This window comes from Coccinella septempunctata, chromosome 5 (assembly GCF_907165205.1).
Source record: "Coccinella septempunctata chromosome 5, icCocSept1.1, whole genome shotgun sequence".
In the NCBI taxonomy this organism is placed as follows: Eukaryota; Metazoa; Arthropoda; class Insecta; order Coleoptera; family Coccinellidae; genus Coccinella; species Coccinella septempunctata.
Window position 1 is genome coordinate 33221214 of NC_058193.1, and position 27977 is coordinate 33249190.

Here is a 27977-nt window from a genome sequence, read left to right on the forward strand (position 1 = left end):
TAAAATATCAATAGCCATAAATGCTATAATAACCTTCAAACCAGTCCATTTAATAGAAGAACATAAGATATCTAATATTTTACATAAAACTATATTTACACATAATATATCCAGCTATATTACAGCTTTGCACGTGATTTAATGAATAATTTACATCGAATAAATGTAACCATTTTCAAATATAAATTACAACCATATAATGGACTTAATAATAAACTATCAATATACACAGAGGTTAAATTTCCTAAATCCATTCAATTTTTGATATATTTACAGGGTACACCTGAAGTTAGAAGAAATACTGAGTAGAAATCGACATAGCTTATTCGTATCGATACAGGGTGATAGATATGTTTTCTCACATATTTTCTTCGTTAGTTTTTCAGATGCGGAAATACTATCATCGGCCACATCGAAACTGTACAACTTTTGACTAGATCACTTTGATATTTTTTTTTTGAAGGGGGCGGAACCTTAAGCTACCTCCAGATCGGAAGAATCGTCGCCACTGAAATGCGACACCTGCGATTGCTCGAATTTCATTTGATCCACACGGCATAGGTCCTCTTCTTGCAATTTCCTGATGCGTTCCTGCTCTTCTCTCTTCTGCTTCCGCCATTTTGCGCGCCTGTTCTTGAACCAGACCTGGAAAAAAGTATTTGGTTGAGAAAATTGGAAAAATTGAAAAGTGTTTAATAACATTGTTGATATTCCTAGTTATTGGTCAACTATTACTGTTCTCGAAAGGTCGAGAATATGCTAGAAGTGATAGGAAGTAACTGGTTATTTGTTTGGAACATATTCAAACGAAGCATTTTTGGGCAAAAGCCGAAAGAGACTGCATAAATATGGTCGACAAAGACAAACAGTTTTTGCTTGTACAAATATTTTAACGGTAGATTCTGGAGGTCAAAAGAAACACCCTTTTCCTAAACAATTTTTTCCAATTCGGCACTGATAAAAAGATATAGCCATTTTGAGTTTTCATAAAGAACTGTGGCACCCCAGAAAAAACAGAATTACCTTCAGAATAACTAGCTGAATCTGTCACACTACACATTTGTCTTTTAAACAGAGTTGAAGTCAGCCAAAGTACCCAATTTTCGGATATTTTTTATTTTTGAACATCGAATTACTCGAAAACGGCGCATTATTGGATAAAATATGAAGAATACTTTTATTTTACAAAACGTTCAAATATTCATTAGATAGCGTCAAACTTAGTTTCAACAGTTGGGTTCTTTGAATTTTTGGTATTTTTATGATAGATAATGGTCATAATGAGAAAACTGGAAGACGTGGGTGATATCTTGTGTTCGTTAAAGAACACATCAAATGAATGAAAAACTATATTCCGAAATTCATTTCATTCGATAAAACCGTTTGTGAGATATTACTAGAAATAACTTTTTGTTAAGGTTTTTCAACAGCCTGTATCTTTTAAACCGAGCCGATTCGGAAAAAATGGTAAGGGAAGAAAGTGTTTCTTTTGACCTCAAGAATCTACTGTTAAAATATTTGCACGAGTCAAAAACTCGGCGAAAAATTTTTACTCCTATCCCAGAAGAAGAAGCATACAAGGAGCATTTGCATTTTTGCCGCATTGGTGAACACCCTCTAAAATTAACACCTGCAGACCCGAAATGCGAAAACTTCCGTAATTTCATACGTGAAATAAAGCGCAACAATAAAACCTCACAAAAAAGGCGCTTTCGCCTCTCAGCAAATTCGCGCAGACGACGGCTTCATTTTGTCAGAACTCGGAGAGTGCCGCTTTTTCCCTTCCCGACCCAATTGAAACAAGCATATTTACATATTAAGTTGGCAATGCCCAACAAAGTACTTTATTTATTTAATCCAGAACGAAACGGCCGAAAAAAGCCCATTTCCTCGCCGCTTTTCAGACAAACAACGGACGACCGCCGCGCCATATACGAATTTTCCATTTCGCGGCCCGAAGAAAAAGCCGTTCTTTGTTTCCATTGTTGTCTGAATCACACGCATTATTTCCGGAATTATTTCGATGCAAATATCGCGAAACGGGGGCGACGACGTGTAAGGGAAGGCCGAAAAACTGGCGAAAGTAAGCCGCCGAAAGAAGTGACTCGGCGGGGAGAACGAAGTGCGTGTTTTTGACGTTTAGTGGCTGCGTAATTTTATTCATTTGATTTTGGGCGTTTGGTGGCGGTTGGCACCCTCCTGTGTGAACATTGGGGGATTATCGGTACTGGGTGATCAAATCAAACAATGTCATAGATGCTGTCTGCGTCCGTTTGGGCTGATGTTTATTAGTGTGTGAACGAAGGAAAAGTGGAAACTATTTTAATTTTGAAAGAAAACCGAAATAACCAGTGGCAAAATAAACAATAATTAAGGAGAAAGAAATTATAATACACACTGAACAAAAATTGCTGAAAGTTTGAATGACTTTGAATTTTCGCATCTTATATATCTAATGATGTAGACTTGTAGACTAAATATACAGGATGAGTGTTGGACTCGTACAAATATTTTAACAGTTAATTCTTGAGGTCAAAAGAAACACTTTTTTCCTGTACCATTTTTTCAGATTCGACCCTCATAAAAGGATAAAGCCATTTTAAGTAGTCATAATGAGCTGTGCCACCTCTGTAAACAAATGCGAAGGACTTGGGGAGATTGATTCCTCGATGAAAATAAACAGGGGTAGTTCCTATAAATTTTTTTCGAAATCGACCTCCCTTCCAAGATACAGCCTTTGGAAGGCGATGACGAGTTGACAGTTTTTAATTTTTTTTACAGGTTCTAAAAAACACTGAGTCGTAAAACTGTACAAAATATGAAGCACTAAGTAGATGTTACTCGAATATTTTTTTTAGATTTCATAACTTTATCATTGAGGGTTGAAAATAACAACCCCTTATGATTTTCCTTCAAAAATTGTTTTCGTGGGATAGATTTTCGAAAAATAAAATTCTCTTATGGTTTACCATTCAATTATGGAGAAAAAAGTCCCTTGCAAAATTTCGATACAGTCGATCGGAATAAGTAAATAAAAACTTACAAGAAGGTCTACGTGGCAGAGAGTTGATGCATGTATTTTAGCAGGGGGTAGTCATTCTATGATTAGATTAGATTAGTCTTTGACTCGTACAAATATTTCAAAAGTTAATTCTTGAGGTCAAAAGAAACACTTTTTTCCTACACCATTTTTTCAGATTCGGCCCTGATAAAAAGATAAAGCCATTTTAAGTAGTCATTGAGCTGTGCCACCTCTGGAAAAACAAAATTACCTTCAGAATAACTAGCTGAATCTGTGACAGTACACATCTGTGGATCTTTTAAACAGAGTTGTATTCAGCCAAAGTACCCAATTTTTCAAATTTCAGATACTTTTCAATTTCTGAACATCAAATCACTCGAAAATATGAAAAATAGTTTTATTCAAAATGAGAGTCGGTGGAACATGTGATACTGTTCTTTCTGCAACGTTACTTGAAGTACAGATAACGTTAAGTTTCTCATCTACATCGTCCCCTACCTGTTACAATAGCTAACCGCGGCAGAAAAAGAACCGAGACCGTTAAATTTGCGTAAACGAAACGAAATCTCCGATTCTGTGGTCTTTTTCACCGCTTTCGCCTGCAGGCGTCTACGGGTATAGCGATCAATGCCCCGCTTAGTAATTAACCTTCCGTTGAATTTTTGATCCACTTGAAACAATGGAATGTTTTGAGACTAAACAAAATTAGTCCCCTCCGATGTTGATACGTGGTAATAGAATAATCTGACTGCGAAAGGATCTGCGAAGTAGACGTGTTCTGTAACCCGTGATCTCTAGACGAGGATATATCAGTCTTTGATTTTAAAACTAGTAGGCCAGGAGATCCACCTTAAAAAAAACCACATGATGAAATTAATTTTATAAATACTGAGGCTAAAAACTCTATTGTAAGTTCTATGGTTCTAATCGGTATTACCCACCCCTGGCGATTATCGGTTCTAACCTCACTTTTGTCAGTTTTATCAGACCATAGACATAGAGACATGGACTGAGCAATGCCAGCATGAAATTGGCTATTTATTAGAAAGAGAGAAAAGCTCGTCGGGATATACCTTTCTCTTTTTTGTTCACATAGAGGTGAGTGTAGACCAATCAAAATTCTAGAAAAAGACAACTGCATTCCCGACGTGTTTTTCTCTCTGTCACTTTTTTTGACCGTATTTCATGCATAGATATAAAGGGAAGGCACAGTCCATGTCTCTATGTCTATGTATCAGACTGACGTGGATTTGTTTACATTTGGGTTTAATGAACGTCGAAAATCTCGATTTTTCTTCTCTGACATTCCTTAGGTACCTTTTGCGACTGGCCAGACGCAGCGGTTTGGACCTTCTTCATTCAAATAGACCATTGTCCGAACCCTCAAAATAAGCTGTTTTTCCCCCATGTCTCTACCCCTCCTCTGTGCTTAGCTTACAAAAGTAGTATACAGGGTGATAAGAAATTCAAAGAACAGAACTGTCAGAAATAGAATGAAAGGCTCACAAATGAATTTACTTGGCTCAGAGGAAAGGGAAAAACGTTTGTAAGTTTATCGTATACGCCTTTTTGAACTGTAATTTTCCCGTAAAAATTTCGGCTTGCAGAAGACCGAAGGTATATCCTCGTCGGGCTGAGTCCAGGATTGGGAGAGCGAGCTGACGCTGAGCACGCTCCAGGGCTTCCGAGGCAGGCGGCGTCGCTTTCTATTTAAACATCGACAAATGGGAAAACAGACAGCTTAATTGAATTATGATGGCAGAAACGGCTGGTGAATAATGGAAAGCATTGTATCCCGAATTGTTGGATTATTACGGGTGCCGTTTTTAATTTTCGCGTATTTTCCGAACAGAATTACACACAGGGACGTCGATACAGTGGGTGCTCTGGATTTCCAACACAACACCCAAGAACGTTGACTTCTGAATTCAATCGAAACTCAGTATAGAATATAGATACTTCTGAGATATTTAGACAGTGGTTTTTCACACAAAACACAAAAAGTAGGGCGTCTAAGTAGGCAGTAAGAGACTGTAGTCCGTTCTTGCTTATTCCACATTGAAATTCAGCGTTATCTCCTAAACAACCCCCATGGTGTCGACACCCTCCAGGCCTCCAAATTTACATGAAACACCGCATTAACCGATTCATGGCATGCCCACCCTCACAAATCTTGTCCTAATTCGTTTTCGCTCTACATATTTGCGTTGCACCATCGTTTTAGATGCGGCCGAAAGTCGTATTATACAGGGTGTTTGTAAACAAATGCGGAGGACTTAGAGAGATGATTCCTCGATGAAAATAAGTAGGGGTAGTTCCTATAAATTTTTTTCGAAATCGACCTCCCTTCCAAGATATACAGCCTTTGGAAGGCGATGACAAGTTGGCAGTTTTTAATTTTTTTACGGGTGCTAAAATACACTGAGTCGTAAAACTATACATAATATGAAGAACTTAGTAGGGGTTACTCACACAATTTTTATAGATCTCATAACATTATTATTAGGGGTTGAAAATAACAACCCCTTTTGATTTTCCTTCAAAAATTGTTTTCGTGGGATAGATTTTCGAAAAATAAAATTCTCTTATGGTTTCCCATTCAATTCTGGAGAAAAAAAGTCTCCTGCAAAATTTCGATAGAGTCGATACTTTTCTCGGAATAAATAAAAACTTACAAGCAGTATACGAAGGTCTATGAGGCAGAGAGTTGATGCATGTATTTTAGCGGGATGTAGTCATTTTATGACAGTGATCAGAACTGCTTTTAAGTTTTTATTTATTCCGAGAAAAATATCGACTGTACCGAAATTTTGCAACAGAATTTTTTCTCCTGATTTGAATGAGAAACCATAAGAGAATGTTATTTTTCTAAAATTTATCATACGAAAACAATTTTTGAAGGAAAATCATAAGGGGTTGTTATTTTCAACCCCTAATTATGAATAAATGAGATCTAAAAAAATTGTGTGAGTAATATCTACATAGTGCTTCATATTATGTATATAGTTTCATGACTCAGTGTTTTTTAGCACCCGTAAAAAAATTAGAAAGTGTCAACTCGTCATCGCCTTCCAAAGGCTGTATCTTGGAAGGGAGGTCGATTCCGAAAAAAATTTATAGGAACTACCCCTGCTTATTTTCATCGAGGAATCATCTCCCCAAGTCTTAGGTCTCTAAGTCTCCCCAAGGACTTAGAAAGATATCTTCCCAAGTCCTTCGCATTTGTTTACAGACACCCTGTATAGTACGATTCTCGACCTCCGCACAACAAACCAATAATCCTCAAATTTCCCGGAGCCACTGAGGGCTCCCGATACCGCCGCCGATGTTTTAAACTAAAACAAACACGGGAATTATAATGATTCGATGGAGTGATCCTGTTTTATTGATGGACCGATACGCGGCGGGAACCCGGGCCCGGCTGGATTTGCGGGCATTTGCCTGCCGAACAATGGGGGATTATTAAATATGTTATTGTTGGAGGTATACGTCTGTGGGGGGCCGTTTTAATGAATCCCCGTTTCTGGCTCGAGGTATAAGGCGGAATCGCGGCCGTGCGATACGAAAAATCATGTTTGTTTTATCGGAATCGCGAACCGATTCGGAACCGAATCGATTGATTGTACTGGTTGGGAACCGATTCCGAACGAACAGTTCCAAAATTGATGGAACAGAAATTTATTTTTGTTTGTTAGTTAATTTGTTTGTTTGTTTTTTTCCATAACTCCGGATGTTCGATTTCGATTCATCAGATTAGGTTTTCTTGCGAAATTCATTCCTAAATAATTAGGAGATCGATTTTTTTTTTAATAAGTCGTGCATGAAGCTGTTGATTTCAGGCTTTTATGGTCGACGCTGGGTGAAACTATAAGAGATAGAAGAAAATGATAAAGTACTATTTTGCAGAGCTCCAAAAGTTCTATAAAAAAGTCCTGATGGCATATACACCTGTACAGCGTGGTCCAACGAAAACACCTCGATTTTCCGGCTTTAAAATGAAAATGTGGAAAATAGCTCGGACCTGTCAATTTCTGATTCGTGCTTCTGTTTCGATCATAGATTTTTTCTGTGGACTGATTTTATACCATAGACATATCGACATGGACTGTGCCTTCCCTTTCTATCTATGCATGAAATACGGTCAAAAAAAGTGACAGAGAAAAACGCACGTCGGGAATGCAGTTGTCTCTTTCTAGAATTTGATTGGTCTACACTCACCTCTACGTGAACAAAAAAGAAACAGGTAAATTCCCGACGATCATTTCTCTCTTTCTATAAAAAAAGCCAATTTCATGCTGACATTGCTCAGTCGTTGTCTCTATGTCTATGTTTTATACTATACTCCATTCAATGTTATTTTAGCACTCGGTTGGCCATGGAAATTTGACACATTTCACTCTGTATAGTACGAAAATGTGGGGTTATGAAGCTTGTCAAAACATTTTTGGGTTTTAAATCAACGCTATGTTGCCCTTTCTATGTAAAAGTTTCTGTTATTACGTATTTCATCACAATGTCGAATCTCTTCGGGAAAAATGTGACGAACATAATTGAAGTTTATACAAACTGATTGAAGGCATACCACATCCAGTTATTTGCATGGAAAATACAAGGGATCAGTGTAATATCATAATATGCAGTGGCTTCAGGAGAGTTAATGTTCGTTATCTTCTTTGGCTAAAGTGTGAATACGTTATATCAGTTATAGATTTCAAAAATATTAACCCGAAGATGAAATGCATATGATGCAGTGGATGGGGATGGGTATCTCCCGAAGGAATTAACAGATAATTACAAGAATGTTAAATTCTTCAACAAAAAACATCTTGCATCAATATAAGTAAAAGGAATTAAAGGAAGTTTCAAGTCAAGATGAACTTCACCTTTGAAGAAAAATTCACATGAATAAACAATTAACAGGACAACTGTCGCGTATTTGTGGCTGTTCATCTTGATACATTGATATAATAATAATAATTAGGTATTTATTGGTACCTTGAGAGATTTACAATGTATAGGACAAGTCAAACGAAAAATAGAAAAATCAATTTTCGGGAACTTATTCTACGATGACATTCATCGAAAATCCTGTAGTAAACTTTTCACATTAATTCAAAAAACTTTAAAAATTGTAAATTTCGTGGACTTGAATGAGGTTTCCAACACTGATCCGCCGCCGTGATGTTAAAATGAATAGTCTTCTTGAAACTTAATTTTTTAAAACCTAGTAATCGGCTTCCCAGATGACAGAAACACCGAAAAAACTTTCGGACTCAGCATGCGATGGGTGTGTGGCCCGAAAGACGGCATATTCCGGACGTCTTACCAGTTAAAACCTTGAGTAAATCCATTAACTAGATCCCAACTATCCGGAGTCCTTCCCCTGCCTTCCGAATCCCATAAGTGGATTAGGAACTCTTAAATATTCCAGTAATTGCTTTGGCGTGTTCCCATAAGCCAATATCTCTGCGATGTTTACGGAGAAGAGACGTCCTTTTGGCCCTTTTGCGGCGCGCGTACCGTCCCTTTGAATTTAGCAGTGCGGAGACGTATCACTTTTGTCCCTAACTTTTCTTGGAGTCGAACACCGAACAATGGACTCGTTAATTTTAAATTAGGATTTTGGCGGGGAGTCGATTGGGGTGGTATCGGCTTTCTTTTAAGCAGATCTCTTCGCAGAAATGCACGATGCGTCTGAGGTTATACAGGGCGAGAAAGGTTTTCACAAGAGTGGATGATTCGAAAATGAATTTAAAAGATTCGATACCGGAATTAATGGGACAATGGAAAGATCGAAACTATGGAATCTAGGCATCTGACAACGTCGTCGCACATTTTTGAATCGATAAATATATACAGGGTGACAATTTAAAAACTTGCCAGGCTAATTATGTCGCGACAAGAATGTTTTCAGAGAAAAAGCCGAAACAGGTCAATTTTTAAAGGGAGGGGGACATATATACGAGGATGTATTGATATCTAGTTAGCCTAGACCAGTTCCATGCACAAAAAAAGTATTGCGTTACCATAACAACGAACAGTAACTCATTAGAGTGTCAAGTTTGAGGTCAAAAAAGTAAACCAGAGTTACGCAATAAATTAAAAGAAAGAAGATGTCCACCGAAATTGTGGAAATTGAAAAATTGGAGTATCAAGCCATCATCAAGCACCTGTACTTTAAAAAGATTAAGAGGTAAGCAGATTTACGAAGATATGCTCAATACCCTTGGTGATCAATGTCCTTCGTATACGACCGTGAAAAATTAGACTACAAGCTTCAAAAGAGGTAAATTTTCCATTGAAGATGATGACCGATCGGGAAGGCCAGTTTCTGTGTCAGTCCCCGAAAATATCGATGCAGTTCATAACATGATTTTATCAGACCGTCAAATTGGGCTAAGACGGATATTGAAGCACTGAATATTTCATACAAACGCGTTCATCATATAGTTCACGTCAATTTGGACATGAGAAAAATTGCTGCAAAATGGATCCCCAAATGTTTGAATGTTGACCAAAAACGATGTAGACTTCTTAAACCGAATTGTTACTGTGGATGAGACTTCGGTACATTTCTACGATCCAGAAACAAAGCAACAATCGATGGAATGGCTACACTCTGGTTCTCCGAGACCTAAGAAGTTTCGTGTCCAAAAATCTGAAGGAAAAGTTCTTGCTTCAGTTTTTTGGGATTGCCCTGGAGTAATCATGATTGATTTTTTGGATATGGGTAGAACAATAACCGGAGATTACTATTCGACATTACTGACCACTCTAAGGAAAAAAATTAAAGAGAATAGACGCTGAAAGCTATCCAAAGGCGTTTTATTCTTGCAGAACAACGCCCATGCACACAAATCTCATGTTGCCATGCAAAAAATTCGTGATTTAGGGTTTGAATTACTAGAACACCCCCCTAATTCACCAGATTTGGCTCCATCACTCTATCATCTCTTTCCTCAACTGAAAAAAAAGTTAAGGTCGTAAATTTTCTTCTAACGAAGAGGTAATAAAATCTGTGGAGGTCTGGTTTGCAGAGCAAGAAGAAACATTTTTTTTTGAAAGCTCTAAATACGCTGCAGGTTCGCTGTAATAAATGTATCCAATTAAGAAGAGAATATGTTGAGTAATAAAATATTTTGACATCGAAATTTCGATTGGTTCTATAGTACGCTAAGAGTTTTTCAATATAGGTATCCTCGTATCTAATGAATATACGAATGTTTTGTAACGAAGAGTATTCTTCATATTTTCTTGTATAATACGCCGTTCGAGTAATTTAATGTTAAAAAATAAAAAAATATCTGTGATATTCGAAAAATTTAGTACTTTGGCCGAGTTATAGATTCTGATGGGAATTCAATTTCTCTAGGGGTGGCATAGCTCATTATGAAAACTCAAAATGGCCAATTTTCAGGGCTGAATCGGAAAAAATGGTAAAGAAAAAGTTTTTTTTACCTCAATTTTCATTTCCTTTTTTTTCAGTTGACGAAAAGATGTTTGGGTGATTTTGTATACCTTTGTCGTGATTCTTCCGCTCTGGATCCTTCATGTTCTGTACAAATTCAGCGTCAGCGAGGTGACGTTAATTGGAAAACGCGATGGAAAACTCCAAACCGCCAAAGGGCATAGTGTAATACGTCAAATTCCGCGAACTAGTAAGACTTCCCCGTGATGGGAGAAGTTTAATAAAAGAGTTATTGGCAAAGCGGTCTGATACAAGCCAGCAACCTCGGCGTAGGCAAAAGGAGAGAGCGATTCCCGAAAAGGATATTTCAGCGAATCCGAAGAATATTAATGAAGTTGTTCTGAGATTTGCATGTTACTTATTAAGGCGCCCCGTCTCAAAGTTTTGCCTCATTAACTTTCCCCGGCTAGAGTTTGATTATTTTCCGGACTGATGATTAATTACAAATTTAGAATTTAAAGCGGAGTTCTAACGCTTCGGTTACTGCCGCCCGGTTTCTTTCAGAGACACGTTTCATTTGCCAGGTCAATTATCCATAATTAGGAAGTTTTGATCCAGCTCCCGCGATATGCCTGCCCCTAATGGCGAATTGGAGTTAATGAGTTTGTGAAATGGCTCAGAGGTAATGAAAAGATATGATTCGGGGCGAGATCCATACAAAATACTGCCAGATGCGCGTGTCAAAAGTTGACCTAAAAATTCCCAAAAATATGGGGACACTTGAAAAATTTGTCAGAACCATACGATTGCAGTGAGATCGATGAAATTTCGAAATTCATCACTAGAAAAAATGCCCTTTGAGAATATGTACCAAATTTAGAAATACGATGATTCTTCTGGGAGATACGCCTGTTAAAAATGAACCTTCGGAAAGTCCCCAAAAAAATTGTCACTTAAAAAATTTTTCGAAACCAAACGATTGCACCGAGGTTTATTACTATAGAAGAGTTGCTCTTTTAGAATATGTACCACATTTGGATCTACGATGATTTTTCTGGGTGACCCTGTCCACTCAAATTCAGATATCGACTATTTCATTTGAAATTTTGACAATTATGTACGAGGATGTATTGATATCTAGTTAGCCTAGACCAGTTCCATGCATGAAAACAATATTGCGTCACCATAGCAACGAACAATAACTCATTAGAAGTGTCAGCGTGAAGTTTGAGGACAAAAAAGTAAGCCAGAGTTACGCAATAAATCAAAAGAAAGAAGATGTCCACCGAAATTGTGAAAGTCGAAAAATTGGAGTATCGAACCATCATCACCTGTATTTAAAAGGATTGAGAGGTAAGCAGATTTACGAAGATATGCTTAATACCCTTGATGATCAATATCCTTCGTATGCGACCGTGTAAAATTGGACTGCAAGCTTCAAAAGAGGTAAATTTTCCATTGAAGATGATCACCGATCGGTAAGGACAGTTTCTGTGTCAGTCCCCGAAAATATCGATGCAGTTCATGATTTTATTAGACCGTCGAATTGGGATGAAACGGATATCCGAAGCACTGAATATTTCATACGAACGCGTTCATCATATAGTTCAGGTCAATTTGGACATGAGAATAATTGCTGCAAAATGGATCCCCAAATGTTTGAATGTTGACCAAAAGCGTGCAAGGATGAAAGCATCGCGTTCGATCTGTGCTCGATTTTAAAACGATGTAGACTTCTTAAACCGAATTGTTACTATGGATGAGACTTGGGTACATTTCTACGATCCAGAAACAAAACAACAATCGATGGAATGGCGACACTCTGGTTCTCCAAGACCTAAGAAGTTTCGTGTCCAAAAATCTGCTGGAAAAGTTCTTGCTTCAGTTTTTTGGGATTGCTATGTAGTAATCATGATTGATTTTTTGGATAAGGGTAGAACAATAACCGGATATTACTATTCGACATTACTGACCACTCTGTGGGATAAAATCAAAGAGAAAAGAAGCGGAAAGCTATCGAAAGGTGTTTCGTTTTTGCAGGACAACGCCCCTGCACACAAATCTCATGTTGCAATGCAAAAAATTCGTGATTTAGGGTTTAAATTACTAGAACACCTCCCTTATTCACCAGATTTGGCTCCATCTATTACTATCATCTCTTTCCTCAACTGAGAAAAAGTTCAAAAGGTCGTAAATTTTCTTCCAACGAGGAGGTAATAAAAGCTGTGGAGGTCTGAGCAAGAAGAAATTTTTTTTTAAGGGTCTAGAGACGTTGCAGGTTCGCTGTAATAAATGTATTCTCAATTAAGAAGAGAATATGTTAAGTAATAAAATATTTTGACATTGAAATTTTGTTTGGTTCTGTAGTAGACTAAGAATTTTTCAATATATCCTCGTAACTAGTAGATTTTTGGTCAGTAAATAAAAAATCTTGAATCTCATCGAGTAAGCCGCAACTGCTATATGCATATGAATAAAATTTTTCACTAGCACTACATACAAACGCCTCGAAATGTCTTCCTCCGGATAAAATTCAATCGCGAAAAATCTCGGACAAAAATCAACAGCGCACCTATACCGGATCGTGCGAGCAGTGTACCGCCGCATTATTCAAGGGTCCTGAGGATGAGGGAAGAAGGAAGAAACGTTCCCTTTCCCCATATCTTACCGCATAATCTAGATAGGATAACAGATCCCCGGTCTTTAGCCGCGCAGTGGAGGACTGTCAAAACATTCGGCCCATTTGCTAAACTAACTAAACTGCTTTGCCTGTTATTTATTCTGCATTGGAGAAATCTCCCGGCTCAGCGACGGCGAACGCAGAGAAGGTTCTTGCGGTGCGATATTTCGTCTCAAATATTTAAATTCTATCGCTTTTCTGAAAAATAATATTTTCAGATGGTGGGGAGGCTATTGTGCGCTTTTCTTGCTTTTCACGGGGCGTTGGCGGTGTTTGCTTTAGTCGGAAACGTGTCTGCATATCATTTTTTCGATAACCATCCATCAAAGGGTCGTATTATACCGGGTGGTCCACATAAAAAAGTCCGGAGTTTCTCTGGAAGCCTATCTCCCATCTTTCTCCTGATTTCTTTCGTTTAATTGGCAAAACAGCCAAAACTTCATTTTCCAATTAAGATCTTATATGAACCATAACCTCCAAACTCGTTAGCCATTTTGAATCCGCCCCGCCATTTTGTTTTCCCCCAAAAATAGTTCAATTCAATGTCCCACCAACAAATCATCAAGTTTAGAGTTTTATTCAATAGAATTTGATAAAATAATAATAAGAATCGATAAAAAAAATCGATATTTCGTTCGTGGTTCAGATCTAAACCGCAAATCGATGTTTCCTGATGCATTGCACATCCCTAGGCGCATAGACACACTCTGTGCTCGAATTACGCCAATTGTCATCAGTCGTTCCGGTTGACAGGGAAACGACAGCGGCGGGAAAAAAAAGAACGGCATTTCACGGAAATCAAAGCGATGTAGTCAGATTTAATTAACCCTCTTACTCCCATCAGGTGACGCGTTACGTAACAAAGCGGACAGGGATATAGACACAAAGCAGCGCGTCATCAAAGACTTATTGGCATTAAATTTGCGCGTTGTCAGCTAGTAATAAGCCAGGTCGAGTTGTTTCTGTCTTTCCGTTCACGTCACCTGGCCTTTGATCAGGGACCGTGAGATGCGAAATGTTCAGCGTTCCGAAATTAATTCCAATTTATCCATTCGCGCACAGAAACAGATACTATCCCTCCGCTCCGCGCCGCGACTCTGTGATTTTGGCATCGATGTCGTTATCATCTTTTGATGGCGGACGCTGACTGTTCTTCCGGAAAAGGCCGTGCCTATCCAATTTATCGAATATTCGAACAGCGGAGCGAAACGGGAGGCTGATTCGATTGGTCCGTGTATATATGCCGATTCGTATTACACTCGAATGACGGGACGTTTTGGTGATTTTCTATGGTTCATACGGGGGTCGTGTTCCATTTTGAAGTCTGGGAGCTTCGGAAATCCATTACCATGTTTTCATATCCGTCTTTTATCTGCTCTGGAAGTAGCAAAGTTAACCAAAACTGTAGTAAAATCACATGAAAAAGGTTTGGCAAAATACGTGAATTCAGTTGCCAACTGCAGAAATATAAACAAGTGAAGATCTACAGAAATACAAAGCAAAACATGTATTTTTGGAGTGATGCCAACCGAAAAACACTTTGACAACTGACAGTTGTCAAAATCCCTTAAAATGAGTACTTAACTAAGCGTAGTTTAAAGTTAATGGACGCTTAATTTTATTGTCAGTTGCACGACAGAATCAAGGGTACTTAAGATTCTGTTAAGCCACAGTCGTGCAACTTAAAGTTAAAGTTAGTTAAATTCCGACTTCAAAGTCGGAATTTAAGGAAAAATATTTTTAAAATATTATGTGGCCCTTCTACGCCTTCGTATTTATTTACTTACATCAAAATGAAAAAAGGTTATATTTGAACCTGGTTACTCTTGAACGGAATGAAAAAACAACTATATTAAAAGATAACATATTGGAAATGAATATTAGAGCCAATATATACTTCATTCACTTTTATTTTAGCAGTCGGTTGGCCATGGAAATTTGACACATTTCACTCTGTATAGTACGAAAATGTGGGGTTATGGAGCTTGTCAAAACAATTTTGGGTTTTAAATCAACGCTATGTTGCCCGTTCTACGTAAAAGTTTCTGTTATTACGTATTTTATCACAATGTGGTATCTCTTCGGAAAATATGTGACGAACATAATTGAAGTTTATACAAACTGATTGAAGGCATACCAAATTTAGTTATTTGCATGGAAAATACAAGAGATCAGTATAATATCATAATATATACTAGCTTGTGGAGCGTTAATGTTCGTTATCTTCTTTGACTTACCTACATCATTTGTAGATTTCAAAAATATTAACTCGAAGATGAAATGCATATGATGCAGTGATTGGGAATGGGTATCTCCCGAAGGAATAAACAGATAATTACAAGAATGTTAAATTCTTCAACAAAAATCATCTTGCATCAATATAAGTAGAAGGAATTGAAGGAAGTTTCAAGTTAAGATGAACTTCACCTTTGAACAATGAATACACAAGTAACAGGGCAACTTGCTCGTATTTGTGGCTATTCATCTTAATACATTGATGTAATAATAATAATTATAGGTATTTATTAGTACCTTAAGACATTTACATTGTATAGGACAAGTCAAAAATGAAAAATAGAAAAATCTATTTTAGGGAACTTATTCTCCGATGACATTTATCGAAAATCCTGTATTAAACTTTTCGCATTAATTCACTCAAACATAAAATTCTCAAATGCCACCACTTTTTTGGGTCTCCCAATAGAAGAAAATTCTTTGTCATCCTCTTCATTCACAATCTTTCTGATTGTGGAAATATCCAGCTTAAATATATGTCGTTTAGATTCAGATGAAACATTATATAAATTCTATTACATTGAATATGTTCGCTACCGTCTGACGTATTGTGGATTTTAGAATATCAGGGTAGGTATAACTATTTGAATGAGCGGACCTGAATTCTAAATAGCACTTCCTGAAACCCTGTCTCTTTTTTCAATCACTTTCAGCATTTTCGTAATAAAAATTGATATAAGTTGTGGCAACGGCGTTATGACATTAACGACATTTCATGAGTGCCAACCTAACTTTGTTCTAGTTACAAAAACTTGAGAAAATTATTTCGAGGCCAACCGACTGCTAAAATAAATATGAATGAAGTATAGGTGGTTGTAAGCTGAATTCTTTATTATTATCGAAAATGAAATAGAACTATTTATCGCCGACGAAATTGCGGTATCAAATTAAGAACTGAAAGTCGAAAACTGCAAACACGCTTCTGACATCCATATTTCGGAAGAAAAAATCCCGTTTCTCGACAATGTAGAATTTTCTAATCAAATAAAGCCGCACACATATATATCGAATGCGACGATATTAAATAAGGAAGAGGATTCAATTTCAGAATCAAATATATATCCTTTCTGCCGTCTCGCATAGCTGATAGCGACGGATCTAAAACTGAGTTGATTAAATATATATCTTCTTTCCAGGTTACATTTTCCAATTTACCCCGGGTATATAGTGGAGTCTCCCCCCTTGTTTGTATCTCGCATATTCTCTCGTGATGTGTTGTCGGGGATGTTTCTAGGTAATATCCGAGTTGTGTGTGATATTACCTGCTTTTTTAGTTATATTTTTATTGTGCTCCGTGTGCTTATTTTGATTTACGTTTCCGAAATTACACCCGTACTTAACGTGTGTGATTTGTTCCTTACAGAATTCACGAACAAGAAGATGAAACAGGAAAAATTAAATTTTTTCGTCGCTGATGGCATGTATTAAGTACATCGTTATGTCATTTTATTGCAGTTGGGAGTTTCAATAAGGTTCAAATTGAGCGCGTTTCGTTGAAGAAAAAACGCGCAGAAGTGCATTTCCGCAGTCTTGGAAACGAGTACTTCTAATCAAGAATTTATTATACAAGAGAGCTTCGACTTTCGTTTGAGACGCCTTTGCCTATGCACTGTAAAACAACGTGATAGATACAATATTAAAACAAATTGCACTGTTATAAGATACCTTTCTTTCTTACAAATGGGGTAAACATGTTCGTGGTTTTTTTCAATACTGCCATGTTGTTTCATTGCAAAATTTCAATTCTTTCTGATTCTGATCTATGAATGCCGTTTTTTGAAAGGTAACATTTGCATGGTACTAAGATCTCTTTTAAAATATACTGCTCCGTGAAAGTTAAGTAAGTTCAGACGGTTTCGAAAGTTTCAATTTTTTTCATCGGTTTTTTAAATCTGAGAAATTTAAATCTTTACTCACTTATACAGGGTACAGTAGATTCTTGACGTCAAAAGAAACACTTTTTTCGTTAACCGTTTTTTCCGAATCGGCGAGGTTTAAAAGATACAGGCTGTTGAAAACCATTAAAAAAATGTTATTTTTAGTCACAACGGTTCCATCGAATGGAATGAATTTCGGAATATATAGTTTTTAATTCATTTGATGAACCTTTTTCGAGCACAAGCTATTACCCACGTGTTCCAGTTCTTCATATTTTCTCGTATTGATATGTAGTTAGCCTAGACCAGTTCCATGCATAAAAAAATATTGCGTTACTATAACAACGAACAATAACTCATTAGAAGTGTCAGTGTGAAGTTTAAGGTAAAAAAAATAAACCAGAGCTACGCAATAAATTAAGAGAAAGAAGATGTCCACAGAAATTGTGAAAATCGAAAAATTGGAGTATCAAGCCATCATTAATTACCAGTATTTACGGTTAAGAGGTAAGCATATTTACGAAGATATGCTTAATACCCTTGGTATTCAATGTCCTTCGTATGCGACCGTGAAAAATTGTACTGCAAGCTTCAAAAGAAGTAAAATTTTCCATTGAAGATGATGACTGATCGGGAAGGCCAGTTTCTGTGTCAGTCCCCGAAAATATCGATGCAGTTCATGACATGATTTTATCAGACCGTCGAATTGGGCTAAAACGGATATCTGAAGCACTGAATATTTCATACGTATGCGTTCATCATATAGTTCACGTAAATTTGGACATGAGAAAAATGCTGCAAAATGGATCCCCAATGTTTGAATGTTGACCAAAAGCGTGCAAGGGTAGAAGCTTTGCGTTCGATCTGCGCTCGATTTGAAAACGATATAGACTTCTTAAACCGAATAGTTATCATGGATGAGACTTGGGTACATTTCTACGATCCAGAAGCAAAGCAACAATCGATGGAATGGTGACAATCTGGTTCTCCAAGACCTAAGAAGTTTCTTGTCCAAAAATCTGCTCGAAGAGTTCTTGCTTCAGTTTTTTGGGATTGCCATGGAGTAATCACGATTGTTTTTTGGATAAAAGTAGAACAATATCCGGATATTGCTATTCGACATTACTGACCACTCTACGGAAAAAAATTAAAGAGAAAAGACGCGGAAAGCTATCGGAAGGTGTTTTGTTTTTGCAGGACATCGCCCCTGCACACAAATCTCATGTTGCCATGCAAAAATTTCGTGATTTAGGGTTCGAATTACTAGACCATCCTCCTTGTTCACCAGATTTGGCTCAATCCGACTATCATCTCTTTCCTCAACTGAAAAAAAGTTTAAAAAGTCGTAAATTTTCTTCCAACGAGGAGGTAATAAAAGCTGCTGAGGTCTGGTTTGCAGAGCAAGAAGAAACATTTTTTTGAAAGGTCCAGAGACGTTGCAGGTTCGCTGTAATAAATGTATCCAATTAAGAGGAGAATATGTCGAGTAATAAAATATTTTGACATTGAAATTTTTCAATATATCCTCGTATGTACTATATATTTCTAGCCTATAGATGCCTGATGACTTGTTATCTCGGAATTAAAAAGATTATGTCGAAACGTTCTGTTACTTCATTCTCGAGAAACGAAAGGTAAACATTATAAGGTTAATAATGTAAACGGGACATCGGACAGTTCGAGTACTTTTTCGGTTGCCGAGTGGTCTCAAATGTCAACATTTGCTTTAAATCCGCTGACGCATTCTTGAACCACCCAGATAGACGTCTGTATTTCGAGAGAGTCATCTTCCCATTTGGCTTCTGCACGAAGCCAGTGATTTCAAACGATCAAATCATACTCTGCCAAAAATTTGAGACTCTTCGAAAGTTTCACCAATTTTTTCGATATCTAAATGTTTTCCCACTTTCCTAACTCATTCATTCGCCAATTTTTAGAACTTTGATGGGGCATCGAATCTAAATGGACTTTCTTGTCTGCCTTAATTCATTTCTATACGCGCCAGCGCCACTTCCAACAGAAAAATCCCCAGTACATTCAAATACGAAACCCCACGACAGAAAAATCGCTTTCTTTATTGCCGTCTGACAGATTTATTCAGCCAATAATCGGCGAAGCCCCATCCGTGCAGCTTCGGCATATCCAGCAATTTCATCGTATAATTGAAAATAAATTTTCCTATTAAAAGAATAAAGAACAATATTTGGGCTTGTGTACGCGGCGCACGGCGCCGATCCAACATGCTTAATTTGTACGAAACGCGGGGCTGGTCTGATGCGAGGCTTCCTATTTGATGGATAATAATGGGGGACCAAGGGGCGAGAAGCCGAGAAAAGTGGGATCAATATATTAGAAGTCAGACGTTGATGTCTGCTCCCGGAAGATGTTAATTTGAACTTGAAGGTGCCTGATTCACACAAAATAGCTTTGACTCGTTCAAATATTTCAACATCAGATTCTTCAGGTCAAAAAAAAACACTTTTTTCCTATACCATTTTTTCCGATTCGGCCCTTAAGTTTTCATAATGAGCTGTAACGTCTCTAGACCTTTAAAAAAAATGTTTCTTCTTGCTCTGCAAACCAGACTTCCACGGCTTTTATTACCTCCCCGTTGGAAGAAAATTTACGTCCTTTTGAACTTTTTTTCAGTTGAGGAAAGAGATGATAGTCGGATGGAGCCAAATCTGGAGAAGAAGGAGGGTGTTCTAGTAATTCAAACCCTAAATCACGAATTTTTGCATGGCAACATGAGATTTTTGTGCAGGGGCGTTCTGCAAAAAAAAAACACCTTTGCATAACTTTCCGCATCTTTTCTCTTCAATTTTATCCCGTAGAGTGGTCAGTAATGTTGGATAGTAAGCTCTGGTTATTGTTCTACCCTTATCCAAAAAATCAATCGTGTTTACTCCATGGCAATCCCAAAAAACTGAAGCAAGAACTTTCCCAGCAGATTTTTGGACACGAAACTTCTTAGGTCTTGGAGAACCAGAGTGTCGCCATTCCATCGATTGTTGCTTTGTTTCTGGATCGTAGAAATGTTCCCAAGTCTCATCCATAGTAACAATTCGGTTTAAGAAGTCTACATCGTTTTCAAATCAGATCGAACGCGATGCTTCTACCCTTGCACGCTTTAGGTCAACATTCAAACATTTGGGGATCCATTTTGCAGCGATTTTCTCATGTCCAAATTGACGTGAACTATATGATGAACGCGTTCGTATGAAATATTCAATGCTTCAGATACCCGTTTTCGCCCAATTCGACGGTCTGATAAAATCATGTCATGAACTGCAGCGATATTTTCGGGCACTAACACAGAAACTGATCTTTCCGATCGGTCATCAACTTCAATGAAAAAATTACCTCTTTTGAAGGTTGCAGCCCAATTTTTCACGATCGCATACGAAGGACATTGATCACCAAGGGTATTAAGCATATCTTCGTAAATCTGCTTATCTCTTAACCCTTTTAAATACAGGTACTTGATGATGGCTCGATCCTCCAATTTTTCGATTGTCACAGTCTCGGTGGACATCTCCTTTCTTTCAATTTATTGCCTAACTTTGGCTTACTTTTTGACCTCAAACTTCACACTGACACTTCTAATGAGTTATTGTTCGTTGCTATAGTAACGCAATATTTTTTTATGCATGGATCTGGTTTATAGGCTAACTAGATATCAATACATCCTCGTATGTGAGGTATAGATGGAAGAAACGATAAATTTCTCATTATTTGAAGAAAAATGTGTAGGTTATCATCAACACTCACCTCTACTCTTTCTTCCTTCAAGTCCACCTTCAAGGCTAGCTGTTCCCTAAGGACAACATCGGGATAATGCGTCTGTTCGAAGGTAGCCTCCAACTGCTCCAGCTGTTCCTCGCTGAAGATGGTCCTGTGTCTGCGTTTTCTCTTGGGGGGTTGGTGGGGGTTGTGATGGTGCCCTGTAGCTAGGGAAGCGGCTTGGGAGGCGGCAGCTAAGGCGTGAACGTAGCCCGGATATAGTCCAGGGTACGCCATAGCTGAAAAGAAAATGTGCATTGAGTTTGGGGGTAAAAAACTTTTTTAATGGTGGATTTTGTGACACCCTATATATCACTAACCAAATTTTCATGAAACTCATTGGCAATGTTTCGTAGAAAATCGTCAGTATCTCCGAAAGTATCAGGGATGGCGTTAGGGAAGTACTAGGGAAGAAAATTCGGATGGGGATAGAAATGGGAAAATGTTATTTCAAATGGGACATCTAAATCTTCCAGTTCCTTCAGTATGACCATTCTGGATACCATAAAAGAACCAAAATTCAGTCGGAAGTTAAAAGAAGCTTCATAACAGAGATGAAGCTAGGGACGTGGCTGTCTTAGGTCATGTAGCAATGGATTACGACCTTTAGTTCTGGGGAATCTATCTGCATTTCCCATTTTCTAACTGTATGAAATAGTGGACGTATCGAGAAAACGCTTAAACATTCGTCATGGGTGGCTTTGGTCTCGAAACGAGGCAAATCCCAAAAGAAGCGAGCGCGGTTTTGAACCAGCAACACCTGCACCAAAGGCTGTTCAAATGCGCGTGAATTCACGCCCGATCAGGTTCTGATCTGCAATTCCCACATTCACAGCATCCGTCCCACCGTCTTAGGGGATTTACATAGTCGCTGATCGATTCTCCACTTAAGTGATTTCCTGCATTGTTGATGTCGGGAAGGTGTGAATGGAGGAATACTTCGCGTTACGCTTGGTGTGTTCTGTCTAGAGGAAATTTTGGAGTCGAGGGGTGAGCTGTGGGTCGTATACAGGGTGAGTCTTTGACTCGTACGAATATTTTAACAGTGGATTTTTGAGGTCGAAAGAAACACTTTTTTCTTATACCATTTTTTCCGAATCGGCTCGGTTCAAAAGATACAGGCTGTTGAGAAACCCTAAAAAAAGCTTATTTCTAGTTCTATCTCACAAACGGTTTTATCGAATGAAATGAATTTCGGAATATACTTTTTCATTTATTTGATTAATCTTTTTCAAACCCACGTCTTCCAGTTTTCTCATTATCATCATCACGTACCATAAAAATACAATAATTCAAAGAACCCAACTCTTGAAAATAAGTTGGACGATATCTAATGAATATTTGTATGTTATGTTAAATAAAAGTATTCCTCATATTTTCTCGTATAATGCGCCGTTTTCGGGTAATTTGATGTTCAAAACTTGAAAAGTATTTGTGAAATTTGAAAAATTGGGGACCTACTTTGACTGAATACAACTCTGTTTAAAAGATTTTCAACTTGATTTATTATCAATCGATACGCCACTGCTAACGGACCCAGTTCTGTCAATTGAACTTGACTTTGCTATACCTTCTACGTCATCACCTTTCCAAACGGCTTTGAACTGAATTGCATCTTGTTTTTCTATGCCTACTCTTGATTATCACAAAGTGGTAGTCTTATTTCATAAGTTACATTGACTCTTCAGTAAATAGAACATCTGCTGAGCTATTTGGCTCTGATTCTGACTCAGAATATTCACTGACAAGCAATATGGGGAGAAACGTAATTTTTAGTGAAAATATGACTAACGCGAGCGAAAATCATAAATCTGAATCTGAAACCGTAGCTGAGAAAGCTGCAGTAAAAGAAAAAAGCAGCAGTATTCACCAATGCAAGCTAGTGGTAGGTACCTACATAAGTGGCAATATTGCGACAGAAAGAAATTCTGTTATTCTTTCGAAATTCATGTGGATACAAGCCAAAATTATACCATGTTTCCTTAAACATAAAAAATAAATTGTGAATCTAGATTCCAATTTGAGTTTCAACAAGATTATCATTAATTATTTTCAATACACATTTTTCTACCAATAAATGTTTGCAATAAATAGAAATAGGTACACTTTACGTTAAAATAAGTTATATTTTCCACAAATAAATATTTTTTGCGTATTCCTGGTTAGACAAGATGTTTGAAGATTTCTTGTTTTCTTCACAAGAAATCTTAGTATTGACATAAAATTTCTTGTCTTGTCTTGTTTTGAAATTGTGGAATTACTTCTTGTTTTGAAATCAAGACAAGATCTTACAATTTCCATAAACTTGGCGACCCCTAATTCTACCTTCTTCTTGAAATAGGGAATTCTCTTCAATTTCGGTTATCACAGCATATGCAAGTTTAAACTGAATAATTATGAGTTTCATTCGTGAATTTTTCAGATGCACCGCGGAAACTATTCGAAATCATTCAAATATGAGTTTTTAAAATTTAAATCGCTTCGTTTTTAGTTTACGATTTGGCAACACCGCCTACTAGAAAATAAAAAGAACAATGGCTTGTTTATAAAATAACAGCTGTTTTTCTACGTCATCATAAGACGCGTACTCACTGGCGAGCCTCAACAGCAACCACCCATAAAATTCCCATGAAATTTTACGATCTTCCTCGTTCGTCGAAGACTTCAAAGAAAGCCACCTTTGTCTATCTCATCAAGATAGTGTATTTGTTGTCCTTTATTATCAACGCATATTTCAGTCGATGTTGCCAACTTGTGCAATAGAAACGAAAGGCTTTAAATTTTAAAGACCCATTTTTATTTTCAATTTTGTTCTTTTGGGAAACGGTTGAAATGGTTATTTCAAAATGTGACGATTCTAAGATTTTCGTCAGAAGGAGTATTCCGTATTGAATGTTCGAAGAAATTTCTCGTTATGTAGATAATTTCGGGAGGTCAATCTTCTATATCTAGAGTTTGCGAGAGAAATTGTTCTACTTTCTCAGTTCTCAGACTGAAAACATGCAAACAACGGTTCCCCCTCCACACCGTAGGTAACCCTCGAGAAAATTCGTCGTCGCAAACCTCGAGCAACGAAAAAATAAGCTTTTAAACTCTATTCCCACTAGATTAAAATCGTCTTACGTAAAAATCCACCGCGGAGCGTCGCGACGCGTGAAACAATTTTTAAAAGTTTCTTTTAGTCAGTTCATGCATACAAAACGCGCCGCGACGGGTTTAGGGCCGCAGAGGGGACGCGCGAGGGTAGCCGGAACGTGGTATGGCCCCCTGGGGGCGCGCAGTAGGAACAATATTATTATTATTTCATAATTTTTCGCAGACCCGCGGCGGCCGAATGATTGATTCTCGAACTTTTACGTTCGATATCGCGGTTTTATGTATGTACGGCTCGGTTTTCACGTTTTTTCTGAGAGGGGGGGGGGGGGGGGGGGTCGTTTGGTGGTGGAAAATCGGGAAAAGCATTGATAGAGGGTAAGAAATTATCAGGAGTTTCAAGAAAATAGTTTCCGCAGATTTTACCGATTGATGTATATTTAGTTTTATTATTCTTCATTCAATTCTCATTTATTTTATTATCGTTTCGTTATTATATTAATTTTATTATTTTTTTTATTAGGTTATTTCGTGATGATAACCCATCAGCCTAATCGCCCTACCAAAACATGAACCATACTACAATTTGTTACGTTTTTATTACAATTTGACTTAGTTTCTAAGCTACACCCTCCACTTTCGAAGAAATTGAGATTTAGAATAGCATTTCTTACAAAATCATTGAAACTGACTCAACAATTCAAATTTCATTTTCGATCATTCCAAGGATGTTCCACCCTCCACATCATATACAGGGTGTTCCTAAATTGGAGGTTCAAACGAAGGGGGGTGTTTTTTGGAAAGTACTATAACTATTTCCAAAGACCAATCATAAAATTTGAGTTGGTTTGGGATTTGTGTATTCATTTGGGATAGGGTTGTTGGGGAAGTTAGATTGTACTAAGAATAAAAATCTACCGCTTCACTGTGATATCTTATATAAACACCAATATCTAGCAAATAAACAATTGGGAGCTTTCGAGAGTAGAAATCGCTCGAATAGTATAAAGCAGAACTTATTCTCAGCAATAAATATGTGAAGAGAAGCAGTTGTGTTGAAATTGTGTGAAAAATTTTAATGGTATACATAGATACAAGATACAATGGAAGTTTATGAAAAATGCAGTCATGTTGGAACTTGGTGATTCTTTATACCTCGAGGAGGATGTTGTGACAAGATATAGAATAATTTGTTTGTATGACTATCTATCGTCGCATAGGAAATATGCCATTTGCATTTATGTTTCTGCCTGAGTACAAAATGAGTACAAATTTCTATGGAACTATTTTATTTTCCTGAATATCTCTTCCTATAGGTAGGTATAGAAAGTAATGGTTGTATTCCGCTTTTCATCTGTAAGTTACAAATCTGTAGCGTACGATCGATCTGTCAGTGTCCGATTGACAGATTCCTAAATAATGCAATTCTGGAAATGTTCCTGTAATTATCTTCTTTACAGTGTTACTTTTGAACTACTTATCGTAACTAGTTACTGATTCCTGATGTAAGCTACAGATCACTAAAAACGTCAAGAATTGCAATTTTCCTGTAGGCTTATGAAAAGTTACAGATTGTCTTACAGATGAAAGCAGAATACCACCATAAGTTGAGTAAATTATTATCGATAGGATATTGAATATTTGAGAGATAAATATTGAACAATATACAGGGCGAGTCTTTGAGTCGTACAAATCTGCCGTCCCAACATGAACGGTCCTATCTGCAAAATTTAGGTTTTGAGAAAATCCGGGTTTTTTTCTTTTCATTGTATAACACATAATATTTTAACTAATTCTTCATATTTTATTTTATGTATTACCTACGTCGAAGAATAGAACTTGATTGCAAAAGATAATTTTGATTTATCTTTTCCCGGTTAGTAGATTTTTTATTTTATTACATGTATTATATTCACATTTTCAGATATAGGAGCATTCTTGTTAGTAAGGCAGAAATATTTCAACAGTAGATTCTTGACGTCATAAGAAACTTTTCCTTTACTATTTTTTCCGATTCGTAATGAGCTGTGCCACCCCTGGAAAAACAAAATTACCTTCAGAATAACTAGCTAAATCTGTAACACTACACATCTGTGGATCTTTTAAACAGAGTTGCATTCAGCCAAAGTACCCAATTTTTCAAATTTCACAGATACTTTTTAATTTTTGAACATCAAATTACTCGAAAACGTCGCATTATACGAGAAAATATGAGGAATGCTTTTATTTTACAAAACGTTCAAATATTCATTAGATAGCGTCCAACTTAGTTTCAACAGTCGGTTTCTTTGAATTTTTGGAATTTTCATGGTACGCAATGGTCATAATGGGAAAACTGGAAGACGTGGCTGATATCTTGTGTTCGGAAAAGATCCATCAAATAGATGAGAAACCATATTCCGAAATTCACTTCATTCGATAAAACCGTTTGTGAGATATGATAAAAAATAACATTTTTTTATCGTTTTTCAACAGCCTGTATCTTTTAAACCGAGCCGATTAGGAAAAAACGGTAAAGGAAAAAGGTGTTTCTTTTGACCTCAAGAATCTACTGTTGAAATATTTGTACAAGTCAAAGACTTACTTTGTAAAACCGATTTTTGACGACGTCATTGTGATCTTGGTGAAACAAGCTTTTCTACCAACGTCCACCCTATCATAAGAACAGAGCATTTCCCGAATCTCACTCACCCAGAAAATCGGCGGAAGCCGACCCAAAACCTCCGATGTGCCCCAGACCGAAACCGGGATGCTGGAAAACGGATCTCTGCTGTTGCTGCTGCTGCGACGGCACCGCCGTCGGTTTCGGCCTGTTGGGCGCCAAAATACTGTCTATGGTGAACAGGGAACCGCCACCGCCGCCGCCGCTCGACGTGGCACCGTCGTTCATCCTGTTCTTGTTGTACACGGGCCGAAAATCCTCGCCCAGAAACATGCCACCCAGATAACCGTGACCGCCGAAGAAATTCGCGCCCCGCGAAACGCCGACCGGCTGCTGCGACGTTTCGATCATCTTGAACTCCTCCTCAGGGTAGTTCTCCTCGCTGAACTCGGTCGCGCTGGTCTCGCCCCAGTCCAGATCGCTCTCTCGCTTGACGGAAGCCAGCTTCGCACTCGCCTTAGACGCTCGGTAAGTACACGGACGCGCTAATTCGGCCGAGATCACTTTTTCACCATTCCGACGCGCGTCAGAAACGAAACGATCGCGGTAACCGTCGGTCGGGAACAGTTGAACGGACGGGGTACGCCCACGGCGCGCGCGATTGGTCCGCTCGACGAACCACCCCTCCCCACCTCGCGCGGATGTCATGAACTTGAATGAGGGTAGATTTCGGGAGTTAAATGGTACAAATACTGCTAAATAGAGCTGTCACGCCGGAAATCTGATCGCGATAGGGGAGGTTTTGTTGGGTTTTTGTCGAGCGTCCGATTGCGATGTATACGATGTGTGGCAGAAATTGAACGGGGGGTTGAAATGGATGCTTTTATTGGGTTGCGACTCGGTCGTTTATGGGTAGTTTCTTTGTTTCGTTCTTATCTGTAGTTTTCGAGGAGTTATTTCATTTTTGATCGACTAAGTTGATGACTTCAGTTGAAGTAGGTTGGAAAAATCAACAGAAGAGAGAAATTTGTGTTTATTCAATTATAGTTGCGGATATAGCAACACACCTATACATGGTGACATTTCGACTTATATCTCACAAGAAAATCAGCGTAGATCTTAATGAGATGAATTTCATCCATCTCGGCACAACCGTTCGGTCTTGAGGAAGTTTCAACTGACGCCATCTTTTTGGGAATTTTTCGAGGGTCAAAGTT

At 37.8% G+C, this 27977-nt stretch overlaps 1 protein-coding gene and 1 long non-coding RNA gene across 2 annotated transcripts in view; one reads left to right on the plus strand and one right to left on the minus strand.

Moving 5' to 3' along the window:
* The window catches only part of LOC123314536, a 65360-nt gene that overhangs the window by 31767 nt on the left and 5616 nt on the right, over positions 1-27977 (plus strand). The window lies entirely within an intron of this gene.
* On the minus strand, positions 35-27932 carry LOC123314531 (homeobox protein goosecoid-like). The gene is made up of 3 exons (XM_044899869.1): positions 26850-27932; positions 21054-21304; positions 35-645 (listed from the first exon to the last, which is right to left on the minus strand). The coding sequence occupies exons 1-3, from the start codon at positions 27466-27468 to the stop codon at positions 475-477; spliced, it is 1041 nt and encodes a 346-aa protein (XP_044755804.1). The 5' UTR covers positions 27469-27932; the 3' UTR covers positions 35-474.

Excerpts from the sequence above, each read along its gene's own strand:
- LOC123314531 (XM_044899869.1), bottom strand. The coding sequence starts at position 27,468 with ATGACATCCGCGCGAGGTGGGGAGGGGTGGTTCGTCGAGCGGACCAAT. Across the intron at positions 21,305-26,849 it reads GGCTTCCGCCGATTTTCTGG|CTATGGCGTACCCTGGACTA; the intron begins GTGAGTGAGATT and ends TTTTCTTTTCAG. Across the intron at positions 646-21,053 it reads TGAAGGAAGAAAGAGTAGAG|GTCTGGTTCAAGAACAGGCG; the intron begins GTGAGTGTTGAT and ends ACTTTTTTCCAG.